The following is a 26,657-nucleotide window of genomic DNA, read 5'->3' as shown; positions in this document are numbered from 1 at the left end:
TAACGTTAGCTTAAAATCTACAGATTTGAGTAACATGTAAATGCATATAAATGCTCTTTGTCGTATCCGGGGAAGATGTATTTGGTTTGCCCAAATGTTATAATCCTCAGATAGTAATATCCCTACCCCTTCTCTGTCAAAAGCCTGCTAAACCCATAATACCCAATCCAAATCCCAAATTTATAGTCTTCTCAGATTCCCTTCCCACCACCCAATGAGAATCCATCACTCACACATTCTTTTGTATCTCCCACAGCACATAACTTGTACTTCTATGTAGAACTCAGTTCATCTTGCTTGGTGTTAGTTAGATGTTTACTTGGCTTTCTCCCTTGCTAAATGATGTCACCTTGAGGATTTGGACCAAGACTTCCCCAGTGCACTACACCGTATATATTCAGTGCTCAGTGAATACTTATTGAGTTGATGTCTGTTTTAGAGCTCAGAGTAGATTGTTCCATATCTGTATCTTGTGTCCTTGATGTTTTTCTAGAGTTTTCCGCTTCTTATTTCCTTTGCAGAGCCATGACCAGGCGAAGACAGTATGGAGAAGTTGCTAATCTTCTTCAGGGTGTAATGAATGTTCTGGAACACTTCCACAAGTATATGGGAATTCCACAGATCCGGCAGCTTTCTGAAAGGTAAAATGTCACTGGAGAAAATGATCTTCCCTTGTAAGAAAAGATGGTGGTAGGAGGTGCTTCAGCACTTAGCTTGGTGTGTTCATTGTAGAGTCTTATTGTAGGAAGAACCTCACATGTCATCTGATCTGACTCTCTCTCATGCAGACGTCCCCTCTACCATACCCCTTAGCAACTCCTTACCATTGCTTCTACAGCAACCTATGTTATGTAGTTGCTGGCCTGGCGTCATTGGAGTGGCAGCTGGTGAGTTGTAAATATAGACAGTTCTCAGTTGTCCACATTTGTGAGGGAAACTGTTCCAGTTGTCTATTTCCTTGTAACAAACCATCACAAAACTTAGTGGCTTTAAACAGTTATTTTGCTTGTGTGATTTGGCCTGGCTCAGTAGAAACAGCTCATCTCTGCTCCATGCAACTTCAGCTGGGGCAGCTCAAGAGGGGGCACTATTGGTACTCTCTCATGGGTCGCAAGTTGGTGCTCGCTGTCAGCTGGTAGCTCAGCTGGGTTGTCCTCCATGGGCTGCTTGGGCTTCCTCATGGCGAGGTGGCTGGGCCCCAGGAAGAAGCATCCCAAGAGAATCAGGCCTTAGAAGTCACATAGGGTCACCTCTGTAGTCACAAGGCTGTCAATATTCAAGAGGAAGGAACATAGTCTCTTCTACCCTCAATGGGAGGAATGTCAAAGTCACATTGGTAAAAAGAGCACATGGGATGGAATATATTGCTGTGGCAATCTTTGTAAAATACGGTCTGCCACTAGAATTTCGTATGTGACAAAATGATGCCTTAGCCTCTTTAACTTTATTCTTTTCTTCCTACTTCTGTTGAGTTTTAATCCCGGATTCAGAGCCAATAGAAAGAAAGGTTGATGCTTAGAGAGAAGGAAGATGAGGATTCTAAAAGAGGATGAAGGGTGGTGAATTTAATGCCTTTTCTATTAGAAATAGCAGCAGGGAGAATACTGAGAAGACAGAGACAGTCACAATTGGCAAATCCTAACCTTTTTTTGCAGCAAAGAAGAAACGAAGGGGCTGGTACTTAGCAGGAGCCATCATTTTCAATTCTGCCTTCTTATAAGGCCTAATTGCTACAGGCCTCTTTTTTCCTAGATTTCTTTCTTTTTAATTATATAAGTAATACATATATACATTTTCTTTATTTAAAAAGTCAATATTGGGGGCCTGGCTGGTGGCGCAGCAGATAAGTGCACATGCTCTGCTGCGCGGCCCGGGGTTTGCAGGTTCGGATCCCAGGCGCGCACCCACGCACCGCTTGTCAAGCCATGCTGCGGCCGCATCCCATATAAAGTAGAGGAAGATGGGCGTGGATATTAGCCCAGGGCCAATCCTCCTCAGCGAAAAAGAGGAGGATTGGCATTGGATGTTAGCTCCGGGCTGATCTTCCTCATGAAGAAGAAAAAATAGGGCCGGCCCCGTGGCTTAGTGGTTAAGTGCGCGCGCTCCACTACTGGCTGCCGAGGTTCGGATCCCAGGCATGCACCGAGGCACCACTTCTCCGGCCATGCTGAGGCCGTGTCCCACATACAGCAACTGGAAGGATGTGCAACTGCGACATACAACTATCTACGGGGGCTTTGGGGGAGAAAAAAGGAGGAGGATTGGCACAGATGTTAGCTCAGAGCTGGTCTTCCTCAGCAAAAAGAGGAGAATTAGCATGGATGTTAGCTCAGGGCTGATCTTCCTCACACACACACAAAAAATAGTCAATATGCCAATGAAACTTAAGTCCCCTTTAGCTTCTCCTCAAATCTCAGGGCTCCCCATAGAGGTGGTTACTACTATCAACTTAATGCGTGTCCTCCAGATTTTTATCTGTGCATTTATATAAATCTGTAGTTTCAGTTTGTGGGTTTGTTTTGCTTTGTTTTGTTTTAAATACATGATTTCATACCATGTGCTTCATTCTGAAACTTTCTTTTTGTGCCTAGCAATGTATTTTAGAGATTTTTCCACATTGGTATGTACAGACCTCTTGTTCTTTTTAATTGATGCATAGAATTCCCTAGTATAATACACCACAGATTATTTAACCGTTCTCATATCACTAGATTGTTTGCTTCTAATTTTTAAAATGTAGCCCCTTTTGCACATCTGCAAGTATTTCTCTAGGATAGATTCTGAGTCATAGGTTATGTGCATTTAAAATTTTAATAACTGCTGCCCATTTGCCCTCCAAAGAGGCTGTATTTATTTAGAGTGCCATCTGCACAGTGTGTGAGCACCTCTTTCCCCATACCCTCAACAATGCTTGATATTGTCAGTTTTCCTTTTTATTTATCTAATGGATAAAAAATGATATCTAGTTCCTTTAATTTCATTTCCCTGGTAACTGGTGAGATTAGTTTTCTTTTTATTTGATTATCCGCCATTTGCATTTCTGCTGTGAAATGCCTGTTTATATCCTTTGCCTGTTTGTCTGTTGAGTTATTTATCCCTTTCTTATTGATTTGTGGGAGTTCTCTATATATTCGAGGTGTTAATCCTTTGTCAGATCTGGTAAATGTTGCCTGCAAAACCATATGGGTGTGTTGCTTATTCTTGAGGCAGATCTTTGAGTGTCCTTTCAATTTCTTCTATGGTAATTGATTTATGTAGGTTTCCTACTTCTGTTTTTAAATTGTGTTAAAATATACATAAGAAAATTTACCATTTTAATCATTTTAAATGTACAATTTAGTAGCATTAAGTACATTCACAGTATTATACAACTATTACCACTCTATTTCTGAAACTTTTTCATTACCCCAAACAGAAACTCTGTACCCATTAAATAACTCTCATTACCTCCTCTCCCCCGCCTCTGGTAACCTCTGTTCTATTTTCTGTCTCTATGAATGTCTCTAGAAACCTCATATAAGTGGAATAATACAATATTTGTCCTTCTGTGTCTGGCTTATTTCATTTAACTTAACATTTTCAAGACATACACGTACGCACATTTATCAAGTTAATTATCTTAGCAAACCCCCATCCATATTGTATCATGTATCAGAATTTCATTCCTTTTTAAGGCTATTTCATTGTATGTATGTATTGCATTTTGTTTATTCATTCATCTGTTGGTGGACACTTGGGTTTTTCCATCTTTTGGCTGTTGTATGATAGACTAGGCAAATGTGTTGTCTGGCATTTATTGTTGCCTATTAAAAATTTGAAGTCAATCTGATTCCCATTTCTTTACAAGATAATCTATTTTTGTTTGATTTTTATTTTGTTCTGGAAGCATTTGAGATTTGGGGGGAGGAATCAAAATTTTACTAGGACATAGGTCTCTTTTTATTCATGTTGCTCTGTACTTATTGTACCTTTAGTCGGAAGACTCATGAGTTTCTTAAATTCTGAGAAATTGTTCTCTTATTTGTTTGCGTAGTTATTATGATTTGTTCTCTATGTTCTCTCTTTGTGAAATTCCTATTACATGAATATTGGAACTTCTAGATCTGCTGCCATGTTTCTTAATTTTTCTTTCATACTTTGCATCTCTTTGTCCTTTTAGGCTGAATTCCTAAACTCAACCTTCCTGTTTTAATTTATTCTTCAATTGTACCCATTCTGCTATTTGGCCCAGCTGTTGATTTTTTATTTCAAGGATCCAACTTTAATCTTCAGGATCTCTAGTTGATTCTTTTTTCACAGTCATAATATCCTCTTAAATCTCTCAGGAAATATAAATTATATGTATTTTAAAGCTCCAAGTTGCGTGTTCTGTTTCTCTGTCCTCTGATGTGAGATCTTCAGTTTGTTGAATGTGGTGACTTTCTTTCTTGGTGTTAGCGTTCCTCCAATGTTTGGTGATTTCTAGCTGAAAGCTCATTTTTGGCTTTGAGATTGTCTGTCAGTCTGATCAGGAACGCTCTTTTACAGCCACCTGCTAGGGAGGGAGAGGTGGGATGTACTGCCCTGCTAAGTGTGCTACCAACAGCTCTTCTCAAGTGAGATTGGGCTGGAGCTGGAGGAGCTGCCAGTTGGATATGCCAGTGGCTGTCTTCTGGACTTGGAGACTCCCTGATCTGCCTGGATGTTGTCAGCCCTCTGGCCACTGCTGGGGTTCTTCAACCCATACCCACTCCTGACCTGAGGATTTAAGGCAGAGATGCAGATGTGAACACTGGCTTCATTGCTTCTGGTATCTGCTACCCTCATGTCTTTCTTTTTTTTCTTTTTCTTTTTTTGGTGAGGAAGATTAGTCCTGAGCTAACATCTGTTGCCAATCCTCCTCTTTTTGCTGAGGAAGATTGGCCCTGGGCTAACATCTGTGCCCATCTTCCTCTACTTTATATGTGGGACGCTGCCACAGCATGGCTTGATAAGCGGTGCGTAGATCCGTGCCTGGGATCCGAACCTGCGAACCCCGCGCTGCCGAAGCAGAGTGTGTGAACATAACCACTACACCACCAGGCCGGCCCCTCATGTCTTTCATTTGAGAAGCAGTTTTAAGCAGTGGTTTCCTTCTTCAATCGTGTCATACCAGGGAGACCTTAGAATTTCTAGTCTACCACTTCTTTTCTTGCCTGGTTCTAGATTTTTATTAAAATTTTTTCATTATTTCTAAGGATCTGGGGCTGGAAGGGAAGGTTGCAACATGTGCTCAGTGTGCCATCTTATAGGAAATACCAAAGAACTATTAAGGAATGTCGGAACAGTGCTTGGCAGAATACTAGGAAAATCACCACCCTTTCCCTCATCCTTTCTAACCCCTTCATACTTAGAGCTGGCTGATCGCCATATCACACTGGGGATGTGAAGCAGCCAAGAGAGCAGACAAACAGGGTTTTATGAGCTGCAAGAAAGAAGGAAGCTTGGATGGGGAAGGCAGACTTTCTCTCAGTGGATGAGGGAGGAGGGGGGAGGGCAATATCACCTCCTGCTACCCTCCTGATAATCCGGAGTTGATCTGTTTTTCCCATTCATTTATTCTTTCCTTCATTTACCTAATAGATATTTACTATGCACCTTCTAGATCCTGGGCCTTGTGTTGGGGTACTGAGGGCACAAAGGTAATAAATATGCACACTCTGGTTCAAGGAGTTCACCATTTTTGTGTGGAGAAGAGAGACACTAATAGAAAATTTAAGTATAGCATGGATATAGAAAAACGGGCATATGCTGTGCAAAGAATAATAGGATCTCAGAAGAGGAATTGATAGACTCAACCTTCAGGGGCTGAGGGTAGGGGTCATAGAACAATTCAGTTTGAATCTGATCTTAAAAGAATGAGTAGGATCAGGGGCTGGCCTGGTGGCATAGCGGTTAAGTTCCTGTTCTCCACTTCGGTGGCCCGGGGTTTGCAGGTTTGAATCCTGGGTGTGGACCTACATGCTGCTCATCAAGTCGTGCTGTGGTGGTGTGCCATATAAAGTAGAGAAAGATGGGCACAGATGTTAGCCCAGGGCCAGTCTTCCTCAGCAGAAAGAGGAGGATTGGCGACAGATGTTAGCTCAGGGCTAATCTTCCTCATGAAAAAAAAAAGAAAGAATGAATAGGATCTTACCTCTAAGAGAAAAAGAGAGAGGAGGGAGAAAACAGAAGAGAGAAAGAGAGAACATCGTGGTAACTTGGGAGACAATGGAAAGTAAAAGGCTGCGTGGGTAGATGGGGTCAGATGAGGTCTCCTTGCTAAAGAATTTATTTATTTTGTGGACAGTGAAAGATTTTAAGCAAGGAGAGGCATTATCTTATTTGTATTTTGTAAAAGTCTGTTGGATTATAGGTATAAGAGACTGGAGATTGAGAATATGTTCTAGACCAGAAGAGATAAGGATCTTACCAAGATAGTGACCATGAGGTCAAGGAGATGTGCTGAGGAGTGGGGTTACCAGTTGGTTGTGTGAAATAGATATTGTTGACGGCAGGAATATGGCAGACCTGAATTTTATTTATAAAAAAGCATTGTAGGGACAAACAAGAGAATGAACTCATTTTAGGATTCTTTTTAACATTTTTTCAAAGAGGTGGTTTTATAAATTTGAAGGAACTTTCTTGTAATGACATTCCCCTTAAAAAGAGAAAATGTAATATTCCCTCTATATTTCAGTGCTCCAAATGTTCATTATCAGGTAGGATTCCTGCAACCACAGGAGGGTTTACTTTTTTTTTAGGTCATTTCGCAACTTCTGTTTGCAAAAATTTTGTGTAGGTTAATACGGAATATGTATTATTAAGTAACACTAAAAATAACACAAGAGAAGAAATCTCCTGTTTCCAGTGCTTGACTACAATTGTTTTTCAAGAGGTACTAAAAGTTTGAGGAAAGTCCAGACTTCTTATTTTTAGCATCATTTCTGGTGAATTTTCCTCCCTTATGTTTACATAGCGATGGTAGAACCATCTGGAAATGATAGAAATAGCTGTTTGTTTGTGGGGAGGGAAGAAGACAGGAGAGTTACACCCTATGCATTGCTTCAGTTTCTCTCATTTAATAGCTTGCTGTCTATAAATTATAAAAGTCATATGAAAGATTGTGCTCTGAAAACTGTGCCTGTACATTTGAAATATAAAGTTCATGGATCTTGATTTGAATATAGCTAGTTCTTCCAACTACCCTTCTGGAAAATACTTAAATGTTAATGTAGCGTTAAGGGAATGATTTTTTTCTTTAACATCATCTTTACATTTCAAATCCTCCTGGCTTAAGAATATCCATGAAAGCAAATATTTCTAGTAATCAGTCAATATTTCTTGAGAAAGAATGGAAGATTCTTGCATTCTCTTGAAACCCATGAAACCCTTGAACTAAAAAATATTTTTCAGGGCTATTTCTGACCTCTTATATGTGAGCGATACTTGGTAGGTTGGGGGTTGGGGGGTGTCGCCTGGTGTAGTGATAAAACAAACGAAAGTAGAGAAGGAAAAGGCCTGACTAGCTATGTGACTTTGACAAGTTCTTTCTGAAGTTAGATTTTGAAAGTATAAGGGTTTCAAAAGTGTAAGCGTTGCACTTGATGATCTCAAAACATCCCACTGAGTCACACTAAGATTCTGGGTTGAGATTCTTTATAGAGCCTGTCTGTTTGGAAATGGAGCATCTGACTAATCTGACTAGTTGACCATCCTGTCCAGTACAGACTCTGTGGATTTCGGAGGTCTGTTTATTGTGAAGTGTTGGGACTGTTGTTCATAAGGTAATGGAAGCGTCAGGGTTACTTTATCCACAAATGTCTAAATAATTTTCATAATTTGTTGTCCCTCTGCTACCACCCATTATGCAAACTGATAACACATTTAGGAAAGGGCACTTTTGAGCAACTCTTGATCACGTGGCATGGAGGATGCTAGAAGCCAGTTGGTTGACCTTTCTTCTGGGCAGCGCTGTGAATGTTTTGTTTCCTAAGAGTGATCAATACTGAGTTGTCACCACCCAACCAGGCCAACCTTATTTGAATGCCAAGAGGAATTTTTATTTATCCTATTCTCTATTAGTTGTACATAGATTTCCTAATCATTCCTATGAAAATCATGGTAGCTCAACTCATATATATGCTCTGCTAACAGAGTCTCAGTTGATCCGTCTCTTTCCAGTAGGAACTTAACTTTTCATTGTTAGAAGCGGAAGGAATATAAAGGAGTAAGGCTGAAGACATATTCTTTAAGTGTGTTGACTTCTTTCTAGGATCCTGTTTAGGCAACTAATCGTAAAGACTACTATTCACATCTCATCCTGAAAATGCGTGGAATTGTGGTTTGGGTTTATAGAGACCATCATTAATATCAATAAGGGAAATGGTTGCTCTTTTATCTGAGTCACTGATAGACACTTCAGAAACTACAGTTGGAAACACTTATGTACAGAAGCTTATTCTTCTGCTCCAACATTAATTACACATCCAACTTGCAGCCACCTGTAAAGATGGATGCTGTTGCCAGCTGGCACTGTAAGATGGGTATGTAGAATAATCAGTACTGGAGAGGATGCTGAAAGGCATCTAGTACAGGCCTCCATCCCCACCCTCTTATTTTACAACTATTCTTACTTATGGCCCACATAGGGGAAATAACTTACTTACAATTACACATAGCTCACCAGTGGCACAGCTCTAAGGCTAGACTGTCTCAAGAGGTGACTTCGAAAATGGATTGAAGAAGATGGCAATGGGGTCTGCAAATCACAGTCTGGTACTTCACCATTTCTTTTGCACTCTGGGAGTACCAAGCCTTATCATAGGCTCTGGTTGTCTTTTTCAGGCACTCCAATTTCATATTGAGCAAGAATATGGAATTAGGGAATTAGGGGGGTGGTAAAAGAGGCAGAGCTGGTACCATCAGTTATCACTGAGATGCTCAGGAGTCCTGAGAATGTGACTGTGAATGTCCTTGGCTGGGGGTGGGACTTCCCCTCCAGGAATTATCCCTGTAGCTTAGAAGGGAACTGGTACTCTCTGTGTGCTGCCAAGGAGAGAGTAGGAACAGAGGGGCCTGAGGTCCTGGAAGCTCTGTCTTATGACCTGGCACAGAGAGTCTAGTCTGTCTGCCTGGCCCATTTTGTGGAGTCACAAGATGCTCCAAGGTACAATTTTACAAAGGCGTGTTCTCTTCCCTCCTGTCAGAGCTCACACTCAAGGAATGCTTCCCATTGTCCGTTGAGCAACTCTAGATGGATGGCTCTGATTTGGGGGCTACTTCAGTAATTCTAGCCTTTATCATTTCTGGCCCCCTTGAAAACTGACTCACGAGGCTACAAACCCACCTATAAGAGTGGTTTTAAAAGTTTTGAAGATAGTGGAAAAACCCTGGAAAGTATTTGGAATATGGCATAATTATAACTATGCCACAGAGAAAACAGACTGTTTTGGGTCCTGCCTATCCCCTCATTTAAAAAAAAAAATCTCAGTATGTTGCCAGGCACTGCCTGGTAGCCAAGAAATTGTGGTTTTGAGCTGTTCACTATTTCTAGAAACTTCATAAAGTTAATTCTGAAGTAACAGGGTGGAGACCAAGAAAGGAAGAACACTATTTTATGGTGCTTTTAGCAAAGATGAAATATTTGCCGCAGGCTCAGGGCAATCCAGAGGTGGTCCCAGAGCCTCGCTCCACTCCGGCTCTGTGAGCCTGGCTGGCTTGAGGCCCCAAGCTCCCGGCAGCTGGTGGAGGATGTGATCATTGCAGGGGGCTCTGAGATGCAGCTCCTCTCTCATCCCAGCTGCTTCTCCTTCTCTTTCATTTAAGCCGACAAATATTTCTTGAGCTCCTAGTATACATGCACACCAGAGCGTTAAGTACTAACCTCCCCTTTCTAACGCATTTTTATTGTAGCTCAGTCTTCATGTTCACAATCTCCTGAGTGAACTTACATCTTCATTCAGTGGCCTTCACTCTCAATTAGCAGTTCATTTTATCATTTAGATCTTTTTCTTTTTACTTTAGGAAACATTCTTTTTGTTTGTTTGTTAAAATTTATGATCCTGATGTTAGTTTCTGGGTTGAAAAAAAAACAGCTCTGAAACAGTATAGAGCCCTTCTCCTATTCTTTACTCCAAGGAGCAGGAGAGCTGTTATACCAGTAATCCAGAATGGATTTATACTTGATTTGAGCCTTATTGTCTAGCATTTTCCCGCAACGTAAATACCCCCAATGACATTTTGTGAAGATTAACATACGCTACCTTATGACAGGTGAGGGGTGGCCTAGAAGAACTTTGGTATATAGAAAATCCATTGTGAGGATAAATTGGATGCCTGGGTCCTGGTCATAAACCTGCTACTAACTAGTGTGTGACTTCTCCTATCTAGCCACACCTCCCCGCTTCCTGGATGATCTCTAAAGACCTCAACAGTTCTGACCCCTACGGATCTTTGCATAATTACTTAATGGATATTTGAAAATTACGCCAGGCAATGATATGTTCTCTTTTCCCTGCAGAGTGAAGGCTGCCCAGACTGAGTTAGGACAGCAAATCCTGGCCGATTTTGAAGAAACATTTCCTTCCCAGGGTACCAAGGTATTGTTTTGCATTTTCCTTCCAGTCTTTCTATATTATCACCATTCTTGCCTAATCCATGCTCATTACAGTTACTATTCGTTTACCATTCCAAAAATGTTTGCTGGCAGCCGTAAGTCTGTTTGCCAAAGGTTCAGGTTGATGAGACCATCCTTGATTTTAAATATCTCAAAGGAATGTTGATTCCTCATCTTTGTTCTTCCAGCATCTAAAAGTGAGGATTTGTTATGGTTTAATTTAATGTGTGTCAAACCTAATATCTTGTTTGCCCAGTAAATTCCTTTTATCTCGTGGCTGTGTTAAAAAAAAAATCTTCAAGCCACAATGTTTTTAAGGATTATTACATAACTTATTGGTTTCAGTTTGGTGAAAAGACAACCAGGAGGAGTGTCCACAGGCTTATGTAACCCTCGGAATGACACAGCTAGGAGACTCACTTTTAATGATCAGAGTCTTGTTCTTTAGAATTAATCCCTTTAGCTCTCACTGGTGGCGTATCTGTTCGTGTTGTGTCTGGGAAGCCCACAGTATTCCACTTGCGAGCTATTGGTTACACTTCTCATGTAACAAGCTCAGCCTCTCTTGGCTGTCATTGTGCTTGGATAACTGCTTTCAGCGCTATCCTTCAAATTGTAGCAGACATAATCTTAATGCTTTGCATATGTCGGGAGGGAAGGACCTTCAGAAGCTTTTTTTCTCTCTTATTTGGGTTATTTCAAGAGAGAATTGTTCAGTGCAGAAATGAAGCACACACAGACAAGCAGCATTCCTCACTGCACTTGGTGGGAGGAGATGGGGGATATATGTTCATTTACTGAGCCAAGGAACATTTCCTGAATCTGCTCTATAATTCAATAACTGGAAATATCTTAATCATTCTTCTTTGTGCTCCATAAAAGAAATTTAGGAAATAGGTGGGGGTAGCTGCCCCAGTATTGTAGATTACTTTCTATAGGAAACCTGCTCTTGATTTTAATGTCTGCATATTGTGGCTGTCTTCTGGTAATCAGATGTTTTATTTGTAAATTATGTTTCTCTGAGGACTTCGTATTCCTTATTCATTTGATGTAACTGTGGGGAGTGGATGTTGGAAAGCCATTCTATGAAAAGAGATTATAAGATATTCACAAATTATAAGCACTAGACTCTTCTCATCCAAGGTCTGCTTTACTATACTTTGCTGTCCATCCTAGTTTCAAGAAGTTTCAGAAAGATGTGAATGAAGCCCAGCTTTATTGTTTAGAAGGAACTAACCGTGACCTACTTTATATCTTTTTCCCAGATCCCATCAGGCAGATGAAGTTAAAATGGTTTTCTTTAACAACTACCTTCTCTTTTCTCTGGCTGGATAACTTAATGTTTCTTTAGGAGTTTACTTTTTTCCTTTTTAATGACAATTGACTTTTCTTAAAGGCCTTGTGTTACTACTATTCCTAGTTCATAAATGGAAATCAAGATATTAAAAAAAATTATCCAAGGTAACCTATTAAGTCCTTTTTAAATGAAAACATTTGAACCAATGAGCCCATGGGTTTTGGCTTCTGTGACTTCTCTGTCGGATCAAACACTTTCCTCTAGAAGCAGGAGGTGGGCAGTCAGAGTGCTCAGCAGATGACATAAGAGCCACCCAGCATGGAGCGAGTCATCATTTTAACAATTTAGCTTTAGACAGCTTAGATAATGCTTATGAAACTCTTGAACTTTAGTTGAGATGGATAAATTGGACAGAATTGGCAAAAAAATGTCATAAATATTTGGAAGAACTTTAATCATCACCTAAAGTCCTTTTTTTTTTTCGTTTATTTTTCAGATGAGTTTCAATAATTACGCCAAAGCTACATGGCTATTTAGCCAAACCAAGAGTAGATTCCAAGTGTTCTTTTTAACTATAGTCTACTCAGCCAACCTGGTCATTCAGTGAGTTACTATAAAGAAAGTTTCAATGAGATTGAATTGCCTTCAGTAATAACAAAGGCCTTCCCTTCATGATGTATCAATACAGCCCCTTGATATCCTTCTACTGTTCTTTTCAGCTCAAGGGGCCAATATCATAATATGTTACCTTTGGCTGCCTGTTTGAGTGGTTGACTATCAGTGAAACAAGTCTGGTGATTTGGAATCTGGTTTTAGGTTTTAAATGCCACCACACTGTTTGGCACAAATATAGCACGTTGAGAACAGGAATACAAAGTTGGAATCAGGGGAAAGTGGTATGTGTAGAGTGAGACTGGTGTCATTCTGACTTTTAGGGCTCTTCAACAAGGTGATTTCAGTTTTGGTGTTCAGAAAGCAAAATTTCCTACGTTCATTGCTGGCCCTGTTTCCAAAATGTCTCATTGCTTATTCACAGAGTAGCTTTTATATTGGCTACTGCAGACTAGCTTAATGATTCTTTCATCAAGTAATAAGTAACTAAAATATCCATCCACAGCAGAAGAATGAGTGTCAGGGGAGTAGGAGTAATAATAACTTCAAGACAGGAACAAGAAGTAGCAGCTGTCAGAGGCCATGAGATTTAAAGGTTGTTTCTGGCTTTTGAACTGGTGTATGTTTGTTTCACCAGAGGCCAGGAGGACCCAGCAATGTCCTACGAGATGCGTGTCTGGTTGCTAATATTTTGGACCCCAGAATCAAACAGGAAATCATCAAAAAGTTTATAAAACAGCATCTTTCAGAGTATCTAGTACTTTTTCAAGAAAACCAAGATGTAAGTATTTACCAAATGAGATCAGATGTTACATTTGCATTTTATTGAAAATTGAATGCTCTCAAATCTACTGATTTATACTTTATTAGTATTACTGTCTTAATCTGTTGATTGTTGAACCATGAATCCTAGGGGCTGACTGTACAGTTTAGTGGTTCTTTACCATTTGGGGATCACTGACCCTTTGGAGAAATTAATGAGAGCTACAGATCTTCTCCCCAGAAAAATGCACCTACGCATAAAACTTTGCAAACAGTTTCAGGAAATTTACAGACCCCTGAAGCCCAATCATAGATCACAGATTAAGAACCTCAGGATCAGTAAAAAAGTAGCCTAGAGTCCTTAAAACTGTGAGAAATAGAGAAATGCGTTGTTTTTTTCTTGGTTCTGTGTTTTTGTTTGCTTCCTTAAACTGTCAACACTACTTCTAAGCACTGGGGTGGGTTTTGTTCCCTGCCTTCCTAAGGTTGCCTGGCTGGACAAAATCGACAGACGCTATGCCTGGATAAAACGCCAGCTTGTGGACTATGAGGAGAAATATGGCCGGATGTTTCCACGTGAGTGGTACATGACCGAGAGGATTGCGGTAGAATTTTGCCATGTCACAAGGTAAATTCCAAGTCTCTACTGGTTTAGGTGTTAATTGAAATCAGTTGATTGAAATCAATCCCCCAGTCTCTAAAGGTTCCATGTTGTCTTGTAGATTGGGTACTACTTACACTTTTTTTATTGTTGTTTAAAAGTCATCATTTTAATGAGAACTTCACCTGTGCTGGACTCCCTCCCCACAGAAGACTCCTTTCCTGTTGAAAGTCAGATTTTATGTACCCAAAACCAACTCCCAAACTCCGATTGTAGCTATCTTCCACCTTCTTCAACTTCAGAGTTTCAGCCTTACAGGAGAGAGCATTATGTAGAGGAAGGGTAAAAACTTGATGGGAAAAAAGTGAAAAAGGGGTACATGAGAGCCTTGGGCCAGTAGCTGCAGCCAGGGCACTTTTTTTTTTTTGTGCCTTAAAAGTAATATGTATACAACATAGCAGCTACATCTGCTTCTGTCTTTGCTCTAGGACTTTCCTTTCCTAGCCCTTCTGAACAGCCTGCCTTCTCGACTTAACCAACTCAAGGCTCATCAACCAGATTTTCCTATAGTGATTCCTTGCCCCACATTTCCCCTATGTCTGTATCGCATATCTTGGTGTGCAGTGTATATATCCATCATCATTTTGATTTCCTGACTTGCTAGATAGATAGTTCCATAGGGACGGGGGTAGTATCTACTTCAGTGACATAGTAGACACTCAGGAAATATTTGTTGAACAAATTTTCCTGCCCTGGGCCGGCCCTGTGGCTTGGTGGTTAAGTGCGTGTGCTGCGATGCTGGTGGCCCGGGTTCGGATCCCGGGTGTGCATCGAGGCACCGCTTCTCCGTTCATCCTGAGGCCGAGTCCCACATACAGCAACTAGAAGGATGTGCAGCTACGACATACAACTATCCACTGGGGCTTTGGGGGGAAAAAATAAAATAAATAAAATCTTTAAAAAAAAAAAAAAAAAATTTTCCTGCCCTGATACAGTGTTTATAGTCTTTGGATAGTTGGTAATATTGGCATCTGAGTGTTCTAAGCATTTTAAGTGTAGCCCAGGGCCAAATAGTCCCTTTATATTGGAAGAATTAAAGCCCAAGAAGGTTAGATCAGTGTATCCATGACAGAGCTAAAGGTAGAAAATTTTTTGTTCTTTACTTGCAGCTATACCATAACAGTGGTAGTAAGTGGGTTTTATTAGTTTATTTATTTTATTAGTTGATTAGTTACTTCTAATAGTGCACCATTACATTAACTCAAGGTTAGTTAAAAAAAAGTCCCATATCCAAGCATAACTCAGCCACCTTAGAGTAATTTATGGTAGTCTTCTTTCTTAAAATCATAGCGAGTATAGTCAAGTTAGTTGCATGCTTTAATCACGTTGTAGGGGGAAAATGTCTTAAGGGTGTTGGTTATTGGTTATTTTTTTTAATAGACTTTCTTTTTTAGAACAGTTTTAGGTTCATAGCAAAATAGAGAGGAAGATACAGAGATTTCCTATATTCCCCTGCCTCTACACATGCCCCCAGAATGGTACATTTGTTGCAATTGATGGACCTACACTGACAGATCATCACCACCCAGAGTCCGTAGTTTACATTAGGGTTCATTCTTGGTGTTGTACATTCTATGTGGCTGTTGTTTTAAGAAACACATTTGCTACCATAGATTTAGATAACTTTTAGTATTGATTCAAGGTCAGTTGTGGTTGTCACTTCCTAAGTACTGATTAGCAGAGAAAGAGCAAATTCCTTGAGAAATTGATAACTAATTCCCTTTAGCCCTACAGTTCAGCAGCTTGCAAACTAACTCTGTGAAAAGTGAAGTCCACAGGAGACTAGAAGTATACTAAAGCCAACAAACCTGCTATTGTTGTGTCAGCTAACGTCAGTGTTGCTGCCAAGCTTTCATTGTTCGAATTTTGGCTAAAATCCTACAGATACATAATTCTCAAATAAACTCAGAGGCTCTTTGTTTGATTTTGTCATTTATTTATGTGGGAAGATGATCATAGCTCAGAACTTAATAAGAACTCTCATGTCACTGCTGCTGAACAACTTACATTCTGAAACAGAACAACATGAGTGACTGGCACTTAAGCTTCACAGGCAGGAACCACCTAAGCATGTACACGTCACTTATCACATGGGGATTCTAGTCTCTGACGTGTATTTCCAGAATTGCTGCTCTCTGGCTGGAGAGGGGGTTTTGAGCTCTCTGGAAGATGGAGGACTTTGTAATTCAGTAATTAATAACTTGTGAAATTATATAGAATATATGCATTTTTGTAAAATACTGAGTAAATGCTTCATATATGTTATTAACAAATTATTGAAAGATTTAAAGATATATAAATAGTGGAAACCATGTAAACAAATTGGTGTCCATAATCTTTGATTTCTTTTGACTGGTGGATAATTTCACCTTAAAATTCTTATTTAGAATATGTATATCTAAGTTGATAACAGACCTCAGGATTTGAAATGATCACATACCTTATTATTTTTTTGTGTGTGTGAGGAAGATCAGCCCTGAGCTAACATCCATGCTAATCCTCCTCTTTTTGCTGAGGAAGACCGGCTCTGAGCTAACATCTATTGCCAATCCTCCTCCTTTTTTTTTTTTTTTTTCTCAAAGTCCCAGTAGATAGTTGTCCGTCGTAGTTGCACATCCTTCTAGTTGCTGTATGTGGGATGCCGCCTCAGCATGGCCCGAGAAGTGGTGCGTCTGTGCGCGCCCGGGATCCGAACCCCGGGCCGCCAGTAGCGGAGCACGAGCACTTAACCGCTAAGCCACGGGCCCGGCCCCACCTTATTTTTTAATATAAGCTAAAACGATTTACTTTGTCTTATCTTGAATGATCAGTTTGTTTGAAAACATTCTTTTTTTTCTTTTCTCTATGCTGTACGTTACATCCTTGTGACTTATTTATTTTATGACTGGAAGTTTGTGCCTCTTATCCCCTTCACCTATTTCTTATCTCTTTATTTTGAAGGACAGAACTTGCCAAGATTATGCGTACCAGAGCTAAGGAAATTGAAGTGAAATTGCTTCTTTTTGCTATTCAGAGGACAACTAACTTTGAGGGGTTTCTTGCAAAACGCTTCTCCGGCTGCACCCTGACAGATGGAACCCTGGTAAGACCTTTCTGAGGGAGGCTGGAACCCAGTCAGTGGGTTGAGTGGTTGGGCTTCACTTCAGTCTTTTACAGTATGGTGATTCCATCCATTGTCTCAAGTGTGTAATCTCCCATTCCAGGGATTTCGCTGAATTCATGTGAATAGTGATGATACAGAGTACTTTGTATGGATTTATTATTTGTCTCTTATGCAATACTTCATGTTTTTAGAATGTCCTATCATCATTTTATCTAAGTATTCGTCCCATTTTACAGGCCAGTAATTTTGTGAGTCTCAGAGGCCTCATTTATTTAGTCACAGATACCTTATTACTTTATCAACTATTGAGTTTTATTATAATTAGGATATGTTTTTACTTTAGGGTTTATTTTCTTAATGTCTCTGGTAAGCAAGCCAGGTCACTGTGTCTCTGTAAACCTCAAAGCCAGGTATACAGATCTCCATGTCAGTGAGATACTAAAAGATTAAAACACGAAGATATGCAGATCTGAGGACTGTGCACCTTCATTGAAAAGGTGGAATGTGGTGTTGTTGGTTAAAATCATTTAATCTCTATGTAATCAAAGGCCAGATTCAAAGTGTCTCTCTGAAAACCTCTTCTTTTTGGAAACCCAGGCTCCCTTCTAACACATCAGTATGTTTTCTTCAGGTTTCCTATCCATAGAGAAACAAAATTTTTATGTTTTATAGTAATTTCTGAGTGTGATTTCAGATTTTGAGCTCCTGGAATGCAGGAATCACGGCTGACTCATCTCTGTTCCCTAATCATGCAAAGAGTACACAGACCTCATACAGGCAGACAGGAGTGACGAGGGAAGGAAGAAATCAAAACTGAGAAAGTTATACCTCTTGAATTCCTTTAAAACTGGATTAAAAAACTGCTGATAACAACAGAGAAGCAATGTGATTTGGTAGGAAAATTCTCCGACCAGCAGTCAAGAGAGACTTGTGGTCCAGTCCTGACTCTCTTGTGAGTCAGTGAACTGCCTTCTCTGTTAAATGAGAAGAATAGGCTATCCTTTAATAACTAGGGGGGAATAAATAAGACAGAAAACCCAGAAGCCATAAAGAAAAGTACTGAGAGATTTGACAACATAAAAAGAACAAAATTCTATTTGGAAAAAGAGACCATAGACAAAATTAAGGGATAAACAACAAACTAGGGGAAAGAAGTAGTTTGAGCTATGTAAGACAAATGATTAATATCCAGCATATATAAAGAATTCTTTAAAATCGATAAGAAAAAGACAAGTAACCCATTAGAAAAATGAGTGCAGGGTCTAGCAGGAAATTCACTGAAGAAATACGGTTGGCTAATAAACATATAAAAAAATAGAATAGGATACTAATTTCCATACATCAGTTTGGCCAAAAAATTATAAGACTAACAATACAAGATTTTAGTACTAATATACAAATTGGTACAGCCTTTTTGAAGAGCAAGTTGTCATTATGTGTCAAAAATTTAAATGTGCATGCCCTGTGAGGCAACAATTTGACGTCAAGATACGAAGTCTACAAAAAAATCCGTACATGTAGAGGAAGATATACAAAGAAAGAGGTGAACTGCAGCCTTAAAAGCAAAAAAATCGGAGATTTCCATGATGTCCATCATTGAAGAATGGTTAAATAAAATGTGCCCTATCCATACGGTAGAATTGTGTACAGTGGTTTAAAAGTGGTAGAATGGGGGATAGATCTAGATGTACTATCACAGAAAAAAACCTCTCAGATATATTGTTAACTGCAAAATGTAAGCTGCAGCCCAGTACATAAGGTATAATTCCACTTATGTAAAAAAGCAGGAAGCATGTTTATGTATGTGAGTGTGTAAGAAGAATCTGGAAATGGTAACAGTGGGTGTCTGGGGAAGGAAGGTGGAGTGAGAGTAGGTAGAGAAGCAAAGACTTCTTTTTTTCATTTTACTCTGGTATTTTGTTTGAATTTTTCTTATACAAAGGCATTTACATACTTTTTTATTTTTATTTTTTATTTATTTTTTTAATTTTTTGTTTATTACAGTAACATTGGTTTATTTCAGGTGTACATCATTATACTTCTATTTGTACATATTTTAAATTTCAGGTGTACATCATTATACTTCTATTTCTGCATAGATTACATCACGTTCACCACCCAAATACTAATTACAACTCATCACCACACACTTGTGCCGAATTATCCCTTTTACCCTCCTCCCTCCCCCCTTCCCCTCTGGTAACCACCAATCCAATCTCTGTCTCTATGTGTTTGTTTGTTGTTGTTATTATCTGCTACTTAATGAAGGAAATCATATGGTGTTTGACCTTCTCCCTCTGACTTATTTCACTTTGCATTATACCCTCAATGTCCATCCATGTTGTCACAAATGCCTGGATTTCATCGTTTCTTCTGGCTGAGTAGTATTCCATTGTGTATATATACCACATCTTCTTTATCCATTCGGCCCTTGATGGGCACTTAGGTTGCTTCCAAGTCTTGGCTATTGTGAATAACGCTGCAGTGAACACAGGGGTGCATGTATCTTTACGCATTGGTGTTTTCAAGTTCTTTGGATAAATATCCAGCAGTGGAATAGCTGGATCATATGGTATTTTCTATCCTTGATTTTTTGAGGAATCTCCATACTGTTTTCCATAGTGGCTGCACCAGTTTGCACTCCCACCAGCAGTGTATGAGAGTTCCCTTCTCTCCACATCCTCTCCAACACAGATTGTTTCCTGTCTTGTTAATTATAGCCATTCTGACGGGTGGGAGGTGATATCTCATTGTAGTTTTGATTTGCATTTCCCTGATAGTTAATGATTTTGAACATCTTTTCATGTGTCGGCCATCTGTATATCTTCTTTGGAGAAATGTCTGTTCAGGTCTTTTGCCCATTTTTTAGTTGGGTTGTTAGTTTTTTTGTTGTTGAGATGCATGAGTTCTTTATATATTTTGGAGATTAAGCCCTTATCAGATGTATGGTTTGCAAATATCTTCTCCCAGTTGTTAGGTTGTCTTTTCGTTTTGTTGATGGTTTCCTTTGCTGTGCAGAAGCTTTTTAGTTTGATGTAGTCCCATTTGTTTATTTTTTCTGTTGTTTCTCTTGCCCGGTCAGACATGGTGCTTGAAAATATGTTGCTAAGACCAATGTCGAAGAGCGTACTGCCTATGTTTTCTTCTAGAAGTTTCATAGTTTCAGGTCTTACATTCAAGTCTTTAATCCATTTGGAGTTAATTTTTGTGTATGGTGTAAGGTAAGGGTCTACTTTCATTTTTTTGCATGTGGCTATCCAGTTTTCCCAGCACGATTTGTTGAAGAGACTTTTCTTTTCCGCATTGTATGTTCTTGGCTCCTTTGTCAAAGATTAGCTGTCCATAGATGTGTGGGTTTCTGGGCTTTCGATTCTATTCCATTGATCTGTGTGTCTGTTTTTGTGCCAGTACCATGCTGTTTTGGTTACTATAGCTTTGTAGTATATTTTGAAATCAGGGAGTATGATACCTCCAGCTTTGTTCTTTTCTCTCAGAATTCCTTTAGCTATTCAGGGTCTTTTGTTGTTTCATATAAATTTTAGGATTCTTTGCTCTATTTCTGTGAAAAATGTTGTTGGAACTTTGATAGGGATTGCATTGAATCTATAGATTGCTTTAGGAAGTATGGACATCTTAACTATGTTAATTCTTCCAATCCAAGAGCACGGAATATCTTTCCATTTCTTTGTGTCTTCTTCAATTTCTTTCAGCAGTGTTTTATAGTTTTTGGTGTACAGATCTTTCACCTCTTTGGTTAAGTTTATTCCTAGGTATTTTATTCTTTTTGTTGCAATTGTAAATGGGATGGTATTCTTAATTTCTCTTTCTGCTACTTCGTTGTTAGTGTATAGAAATGCAACTGATTTTTGTATGTTGATTTTGTATCTTGCAACTTCACCATATTCGTTTATTACTTCTAAAAGTTTTTTGGTGGATTCTTTAGGGTTTTCTATATATAATATCATGTCATCTGCAAATAGTGACAGTTTCACTTTTTCCTTTCCAATTTGGATCCCTTTTATTTCTTTCTCTTGCCTGATTGCTCTGGCTAGGACTTCCAGTACTATGTTAAATAGGAGTGGTGACAGTGGGCATCCTTGTCTGGTTCCTGTTCTTAGAGGGATAGCTTTCAGTTTTTTACCATTGAGGATGATATTAGCTGTGGGTTTGTCATATATGGCCTTTATTATGTTGAGGTACTTTCCTTCTATACCCATTTTATTCAGAGTTTTTATCATAAATGGATGCTGTATCTTGTCAAATGCTTTCTCTGCATCTATTGAGATGATCATGTGATTTTTATTCTTCATTTTATTAATGTGGTGTATCACGTTGATTGATTTGCGAATGTTAAGCCATCCCTGCATACCTGGAATAAATCCCACTTGATCATGGTGTATAATCTTTTTAACGTATTGTTGATGCGATTTGCTAGTTTTTTGTTGAGGATTTTTGCATCGATGTTCATCAGTGATATTGGCCTATAATTTTCTTTTTTTGTGTTGTCCTTGTCTGGTTTTGGTATCAGGGTAATGTCGGCTTCATAGAATGAGTTAGGGAGCTTCCCCTCCTCCTCAATTTTTTGGAAGAGTTTGAGAAGGATAGGTATTAAGTCTTCTTTGAATGTTCGGTAGAATTCACCAGAGAAGCCGTCTGGTCCTGGACTTTTATTTTTGGGGAGGTTTGTGATTACTGTTTCGATCTCCTTACTAGTGATTGGTCTATTCAAATTCTCTACTTCTTCTTGATCCAGTTTTGGAAGGTTGTATGATTCTAAGAATTTATCCATTTCTTCCAGATTGTCGAATTGGTTGGCATATAGCTTTTCATAGTATTCTCTTATAATTTTTTGTATTTCTGAGGTGTCTGTTGTAATTTCTCCTCTTTCATTTCTGATTTTACTTATTTGTGCCTTTTCTCTTTTTTTCTTGGTGAGTCTAGCTAAAGGTTTGTCAATTTTGTTGATCTTTTCAAAGAACCAGCTCTTGGTTTTATTAGTTTTTTCTATTGTTTTTTTGGTCTCTATTTCATCTATTTCTGCTCTGATTTTTATTATTTCCCTTCTTCTGCTGATTTTGGGCTTTGTTTGTTCTTCTTTTTCCAGTTCCTTTAGGTGTATTGTTAGATTGCTTATTTGAGATTTTTCTTGTTTGTTGAGATAGGCCTGTATTGCTATAAACTTCCCTCTTAGAACCGCTTTTGCTGTATCCCATAAATTCTGGCATGTTGTATTTTCATTTTCATTTGTCTCCAGGTATTTTTTGATTTCTTCTTTGATTTCTTTGTTGACCCAGTCATTGTTCAGTAGCATTTTGTTTAATCTCCACGTATTTGTGGCTTTTCTGATTTTCTTCCTATAGTTGATTTCTAGTTTCATAGCATTGTGGTCAGAAAAGATGCTTGGTATTATTTCAGTCTTCTTAAATTTATGGAGACTTGTTTTGTGGCCTAATATGTGATCAATCCTGGAGAATGTTCCAGGTGCATTTGAAAAGAACTTGTATTCTTCGGTTTTTGGATGGAATGCTCTGTATATATCTACTAGGTCCATCTGTTCTATGTGTCGTTTAAGGCCAATGTTTCCTTATTGATCTTCTGTTTGGATGATCTATCTGTTGGTGTAAGTGGAGTGTTAAAGTCCCCTACTATTATTGTGTTACTGTCTATTTCTGTTTTTATGTCTGTTAATAATTGCTTTATATATTTAGGTGCACCTACATTAGGTGTGTAGATATTTACAAGTGTTATATCCTCTTGTTGGATTGTTCCCTTGATCATTATGTAATGCCCTTGTCTCTTTTTACAGTTTTTGTTTTAAAGTCTATTTTGTCTGATATGAGTACTGCTACCCCAGCTTTCTTTTCATTGCCATTTGCGTGGAGTATCTTTTTCCATCCCTTCACTTTCAGTTTGTGAGTGTCTTTAGGTCTGAAGTGTGTCTCTTGTATGCAGCATATATATGGGTCTTGTTTTTTTATCCAATCAGCCACCCTATGCCTTTTAATTGGAGCATTTAGTCCATTGACGTTTAAAGTAGCTATTGATAAGTATGTACTTACTGCCATTTTTTAACATTTTTTTTTTTCTTCAGTGTTTTAGTAGTCCTTCTCTGTTCCTTTCTTCTTCTATACAGAATTGATGGTCTCTTTAGTTTGACCTCTGTCTGAAAGCTCTACTCTTTAACTCCCCTCTTCCCTCCTTTTATGTTTTTGATATCATATCTAACCTCTTTTTTGTGCATTTGTATCCATTACGTTCTTATCATGGAAATAGATAATTTTTCCTATTTGTGGTCTTCTCTTTTCCCCTTAAATCAGTCCCTTAACATTTCTTGTAGCAATGGTTTCTTGGTGACAAACTCCTTTAATTTTTGCTTGTCTGGGAAATTTTTGATCTCTCCTTCCATTTTGAATGATAACCTTGCTGGGTAGAATATTCTTGGCTGTAAGTTTTTTCCTTTTAGCACTTTAAATATATCGTGCCACTCTCTTCTAGCCTGTAAGGTTTCTGCTGAGAAGTCAGCTGATAGCCTTAGGGGGTTTCCTTTGTATGTAACTTGACTTTCTCTTGCGGCTTTTAGAATTCTCTCTTTATCTTTAATTCTGGACATTTTGATTATGATGTGTCTTGGTGTGGGCCTCTTTGGATTTATCTTGTTTGGGGCTCTCTGTGCTTCCTGTACTTGGATGTCTGTTTCCTCCCTTAGGTTAGGGAAGTTTTCATCTATTATTTCTTGAAATAGATTCTCTGCCCCTTTGTCTCGCTCTTCTCCTTCTGGGACACCTATAACACAGATGTTAGTGCGCTTGATGTTGTCCCAGAGGTCCCTTAGACTGTCCTCACTATTTTTAATTCTTTTCTCTTTTACCTGTTCAGCTTGGGTAATTTCTTCTAGTCTTTCGTCCAGCTCACAGATCCGTTCTTCTGTATCCTCTACTCTGCTTTTGAGTCCCTCTAGTGAATTTTTCATTTCCAGTATTGTATTCTTCATTTCTGATTGGTTCTTTTTTATATCTTCCATTTCTCTGTTGACATTCTCACTGAGTTCATCTATTCTTCTCCCCAGATCAGTGAGCATCCTTAACACTCTTAGTTTGAACTCTCTTTCGGGTAGGTTGCTCATTTCTGTTTCACTTAGTTCCTTTTCTGGGGTTTTGTCCTGTTCCCTTACTTGGAATGTATTCCTTTGTCTCCTCATTTTGCCTCTTTCCCTGTGCTTGTGTCTACGTATTAGGTAGGTCAGCTACATCTCCTGCTCTTGGATAGGTGACCTTATGTAAGTGATGGCTTAGGAGGCCTGCAGTGTGCTTCCCTCAGTTCTCAATGTTTCAGGGGTGACCCCTATGTGGGCTATATGTGTCCTTCTGTTGTGGCCTGTTTGCTCTCCCTGTAGGCACCCAGGGAGGCCGAATTATGCTCCTGGCCAGCTGTTGTAATGCTCAGCTGCTTGTAGTTGTTGTGGGCCCTTCAGTCTCTTTATCGGGTGTGGGGAGCCCCAGCACAGTTGGCTGCAAGTTCTAATACCACATTTGTGTTGCAGTATTTCTTTTAAGTGAGTAGGCCCCCAGCCTGGCAGGTTGTTAGGCTCAAGGCCTTAGAATTGCTATAAGCCTCCAGCCTATTAGGTCTCTTGTCAGCTCACTGAGGATTGCAGCTGGGTGGGGCTGGCCTCAGGCACGGGAGCACCCAATTGTTTCAGGCTTTGGAAGGTGGGGCAAACCCGCTATGTGGGTCTTTGAGAAGCACAAGTCTTCTGCAACTGACAAGCCCTGCCACCCACAGGTCCACACACACAGTCAACACAGTCCTGCCCCGTGTGTGCGCCCTGACCTCCTAATGCAGACCCAGTCTCTCCACAGCGGGAGCCCCACACGCTCCGCTCCACCACCGCCCCACACTCTCCACCCGCTCCTTGTGCACACCCTGCCCCACTGAAGTGGGCTCAGTTGCCAGGCTGCAGAGAATCCAGTCACCAATCTGTGCAGGCCCACGAGTTGCCCGAGGGCTTGTTGTTGGGTGAGGCCAGTCTCTAGGGTGGGCTGCCTGCTCTGGCTGAGCTGGATTAAATCAGTGCTCTTGCTGGTGGGGCAGACCTGGGCTAGCAGGCCCCAGGGAGAACTCCAATGGCATCTGTGTTAGTACGCCCACACCCGGCCACAACAATGGCCGCCGCCAATGTCCCAGTCCCTGGAGAGGTCTCACCTCCCACCGAGATGCACCCAGGGCCCACTAGGTGAGTCTCTTTTCACCACAGCACTGTGCACCTTTCTTTCTGGTGATTTTAGGATGCTTTCTGAAACGGGTGAGTTTGTGCGTGGGCCCTTTAAGAGCCGGTTTTAGTTTCTTTGTGAGCCAGGTTTTCTGGGGGTACTCCCCAATGTTTTAGTAGCAGGCAAAGTCAGATATTATGCCACTCGTCTCGATTGTGCTGGGTCCACAAAATGCCCACAGCGGGGGGCGCTCCCCAGCTCAGGACCCCGCTCCTTCAGGGAGGCTGCGTACCTGTGAGCTGCTCCCGGCGGCCGTGACGCTGGCGGCTTGTGAAGGCGGCGTTTTTCCTCTCCAGAAGGGAGTTTCTGCCTCTTCTACCTCAGTTAGGATTGTCCATTGTTGCCGGAGTTCCTCTTAGCCAGTTTTCGGTTCTGTCTCAGGGGTAATCTTTCCACGGATAGTTGTAAATTGGCTGTGTCCACCGGAGGAGGTGAGTTCAGAGTCTGCCTACGCCGCCATCTTGACTTCCTCCTCTCTACATACTTTTTTAAACATTTTGCATTTATATAGTTTAACAAAGTTATTTCTCAGTTTTTTTAAAATGAGAGAGATAGGCCAAAACAGTGACTTTCAGATGCTTTCTTCTAACAAGCTAATGTGGAATCCACACAGAATAAGAGGTGGTACCTAGGAGGTAGGTGCTCCTACCTCATTTGAAACTTACCTGAGGTCACACAGCTGGAATCCCATTCCCTTGTTTACCCCTCACCTCTACTACCTTCTCTAGCCCCCACCCTTCTGGTCCTGAAATCCTGGGACTTCAGTGGAATCATCTCTTTGCCCCCCAAGACCTGCCTCAGAGTAGGTACACCAGGAGCTGGTCCCTCAGAGCACTGGGCAAAGAGAGGTGGCAGAAGCACTCAGTTTTAAGGCAAGACCACAAGGCTCTACCTACTCAGGGCCACTCATGTCTTTATTCAAGTAAAATGTAACTGGAACCACAAAGCATTCTCTCCATACTTAATAAATATATATACACATATACTCCTTTGCTTGTTAACTCATGTTCAAAATTGATTTCTTTTTATTTTAGTTTATTTTTTTTGCTGAGGAAGGTTCGCCCTGAGCTAACATCTGTTGCCAATCTTTTTTTTTTTTTTTTGCTTTTGCTTGAGGAAGATTTGCCCTGAGCTAACATCTGTGCCAATCTTCCAGTCTTCCTCTATTTTGTATGTGGGTCACTGCCACAGCATGGCTGATGAGTGGTGTAGGTGCATGCCCAGGATCCAAACCCATGAACCCAGGCCACCAAAGTGGAGCGCACCAAACCGAACCACTAGGCCACGGGGCCGGCCCCAATTTCTTGTTAGTAATAAGGAAAAAATAGACCACAAAA

General features: G+C 40.0%; 1 protein-coding gene across 1 annotated transcript in view; it reads left to right on the top strand.

The window, feature by feature from the left end:
- Positions 1-26,657, top strand: part of VPS53 (VPS53 subunit of GARP complex) — a 152,981-nt gene that overhangs the window by 40,959 nt on the left and 85,365 nt on the right. The window contains exons 7-11 of the mRNA XM_004433325.3: positions 522-641; positions 10,520-10,598; positions 13,162-13,305; positions 13,772-13,914; positions 16,888-17,029. Of these exons, the coding sequence (XP_004433382.1) occupies positions 522-641; positions 10,520-10,598; positions 13,162-13,305; positions 13,772-13,914; positions 16,888-17,029 (628 nt within the window). The remainder of the gene's footprint in view (positions 1-521; positions 642-10,519; positions 10,599-13,161; positions 13,306-13,771; positions 13,915-16,887; positions 17,030-26,657) is intronic.

This window comes from Ceratotherium simum, chromosome 16 (genome assembly GCF_057802395.1).
Source record: "Ceratotherium simum simum isolate JZ-2026a chromosome 16, ASM5780239v1, whole genome shotgun sequence".
Lineage (NCBI taxonomy): Eukaryota > Metazoa > Chordata > Mammalia > Perissodactyla > Rhinocerotidae > Ceratotherium > Ceratotherium simum.
The sequence above is the reverse complement of the archived record's forward strand: the minus strand, read 5'-3'. Positions and strand labels throughout refer to the sequence as shown.